Below are 2,437 nucleotides of genomic sequence, written 5' to 3'. Positions count from 1 at the left end.
ATTTTGGTGTATGTGGTATTTAAAAATACTTGAGTTGATAAAAAAAGCTAAGCATTCCATGAAAGCGAAAGTTCCGGAAATTGTGGCTGCATAACCTTGAGTGTTTCTGTGGATGTAGACACGAGTAAAAATTTATAGATACATATACAAAGTATATTATATATATGGTTTTGATAATCATTTACAAATTCACTTCTTGGTCACTTGTCAAATTTCGACTCAGTCAGTCCTCTCTGGTATTCGGTGAAATTCGGTCGCAAAATGTTGCACAAAATAATATATCTAGTCTATATAATAAACACTTTAACTTCGGTTTCTTATGGAATACACGTCTCTGAATTTAATGAGACTAAATTATTTCAATCAATGAATCTACAAATAACTGAGCTGAGGTAAGAACCTTTTAGCTGGTCCACGCTAGTGACGAAAGCAGCTCTCAAAAGCACAAACAAAGTGAAAACTAAAATAAATGATTTTTTAGAGCGGAGCAGAAACAATACGTTAACTTGATTGAGGGGCTAATGAAGGCAATGGATCTTCAAACACTTAAAGCGGAACAGGAAAGACAAGGAAAACTCATAGATGATCTGGTTAAGGCAATGGATATTCAGAATCGTCAAGAAAAGTTTATGAACGATCTGGTTAAGGCAACAGATGTTCAAAGTCTGAAGGCGGAACTGGAAAAACTAAAGAAAGATGGAGTTGGTATGGAGTCAAACATTCAACTTCTCAAAGCACAACTGGAACAACAGAAGGAGGATAGTATTGAAAAGGAGTCGAACATGAAACTCCTTAAAACAGAGCTTGAACAACAGAAGAAATACGGAGTTAAAAGGGAGTCAAATATTCAACTCCTTAAAACAGAGCTGGAACAACTGAAAACAGATGGCCTTGATAAAGAATCGAAAATTCACTTTCTTACAGCGGAGCTGGAGCGTCTGGATAAATTGATAGTTGCACCGAATAAACAATTAAATAATCAAACTCTTAGGTCGGAACAGGAACGACAAGGAAAGCTGATTGATGCACTTATTAAGAAATCTTACCCCCGTTGTACCGTCGCCAAGTCCAGTGGGATCAATGAAATACTCATCCCCAAGTTTAGCAGTCAACCTTTTAAAGTGGCCTGCGATGCAGAAACTCGAGGAGGAGGTTGGACGATTATCCTGAGGAGGATGGATGGAACTGTCGACTTCTATCGTAACTGGGCTGCATACAAAGAGGGATTCGGAGATTTGAATGGCGAGTTCTTCTTGGGATTGGATAAAATACACGCATTGACGGAAGAAAGGAACCAGGAACTACTTTTTGTCGTAGAAGACTTCGAGGGAAATGAAAGATTTGAGATGTATGACAACTTTGCAATCGGCGATGAAGATCAACAATATGTCCTACGCACTCTGGGAACTGCGAGGGGAACTGCGGGTGATTCATTCGGTGTACATCGTGGCATGAAATTTACCACCAAAGATGAAGATAATGATAATAAGAAAGACGGAAACTGCGCCGTAGACTTCACTGGCGCCTGGTGGTACAATGCGTGTCACAATAGGTATGATGAAATGCTAATTGTATTCCAAAGCTTCGTTTATTAACTTGAATTCTTACAGCAACTTGGCAGGGAAGTACAATGATAACAGCTATGGCAAGGGCGTCAATTGGAGCACTTTTAAAGAATTTCATTACTCCCTCAAAAAAGCAGTCATGATGATTCGGCCAAAGAAGTAAATTCGAAGACTCTACAATGTTTGAAATCTGCTCCATCTGGTCAAATACATATTGCGATACCTCAAAAAATATTCTATTACACATGTTTGTAGATAGTTTAATTATTTATTTTTTATTAAATCTTTTTTTCATGTATGTTGATTGAATGAAACGACTGCGAAGATATGTGTACTGGGCAACTAACAGTCGATCACTTTTCACTAGTTGTTGTTGTTGTTGCTGCCTGTTGACTGCTTGTTTTGGCCAACTTTACACTGACTCATAAATTCAGACATTTGCTCACAGTCGAATTCTATTTTCCACACAATTGAAAGACACACATTACTCAGACCCCCTCCCCCCCTCTAATCCCTCTCCTGGCACTCTCCCCTGCTCCCTCGTTGGCAAACAAAAGGCGATTGCTCCACAACTCGCGATCACATTCAACATGTTGCAAAATAAAAGAACAGGGGCTCCGCCCTGCTCCTTCATCGCCTACCAGCTCTTCGCTCGCGGTGAGGGTAGCTACAGTCGAGCACGCTCGACAGTAGGATACCCTGAGCCCATGTCCTCTTTTATAAAGTTGATTGTTGCTCATTTTCAATGGGTTCAGGGTATCAAAATTACACACGAAACTATGAACAACTTTCGGTTTCTGAAGTCACTGTGCTTATCACTGCAGACTACGTTATTAATGCCTCACTGAACTAATACATCACTCGATTACGAT

General features: G+C 39.6%; 1 protein-coding gene across 1 annotated transcript; it reads left to right on the top strand.

Annotated features, from left to right (window-relative positions):
* Positions 1-295: 295 nt before the first annotated feature.
* LOC117794036 (ficolin-1-like) lies at positions 296-1,863 on the top strand. The gene is made up of 3 exons (XM_034634492.1): positions 296-392; positions 482-1,552; positions 1,611-1,863. Exons 1-3 carry the CDS (start codon positions 367-369, stop codon positions 1,726-1,728), a joined length of 1,215 nt encoding a protein of 404 aa, XP_034490383.1. The 5' UTR covers positions 296-366; the 3' UTR covers positions 1,729-1,863.
* The last annotated feature ends 574 nt before the right edge of the window (positions 1,864-2,437 follow it).

This window comes from Drosophila innubila, chromosome X (genome assembly GCF_004354385.1).
Source record: "Drosophila innubila isolate TH190305 chromosome X, UK_Dinn_1.0, whole genome shotgun sequence".
Lineage (NCBI taxonomy): Eukaryota > Metazoa > Arthropoda > Insecta > Diptera > Drosophilidae > Drosophila > Drosophila innubila.
This window is presented reverse-complemented; position numbering and strand designations above follow the sequence as displayed.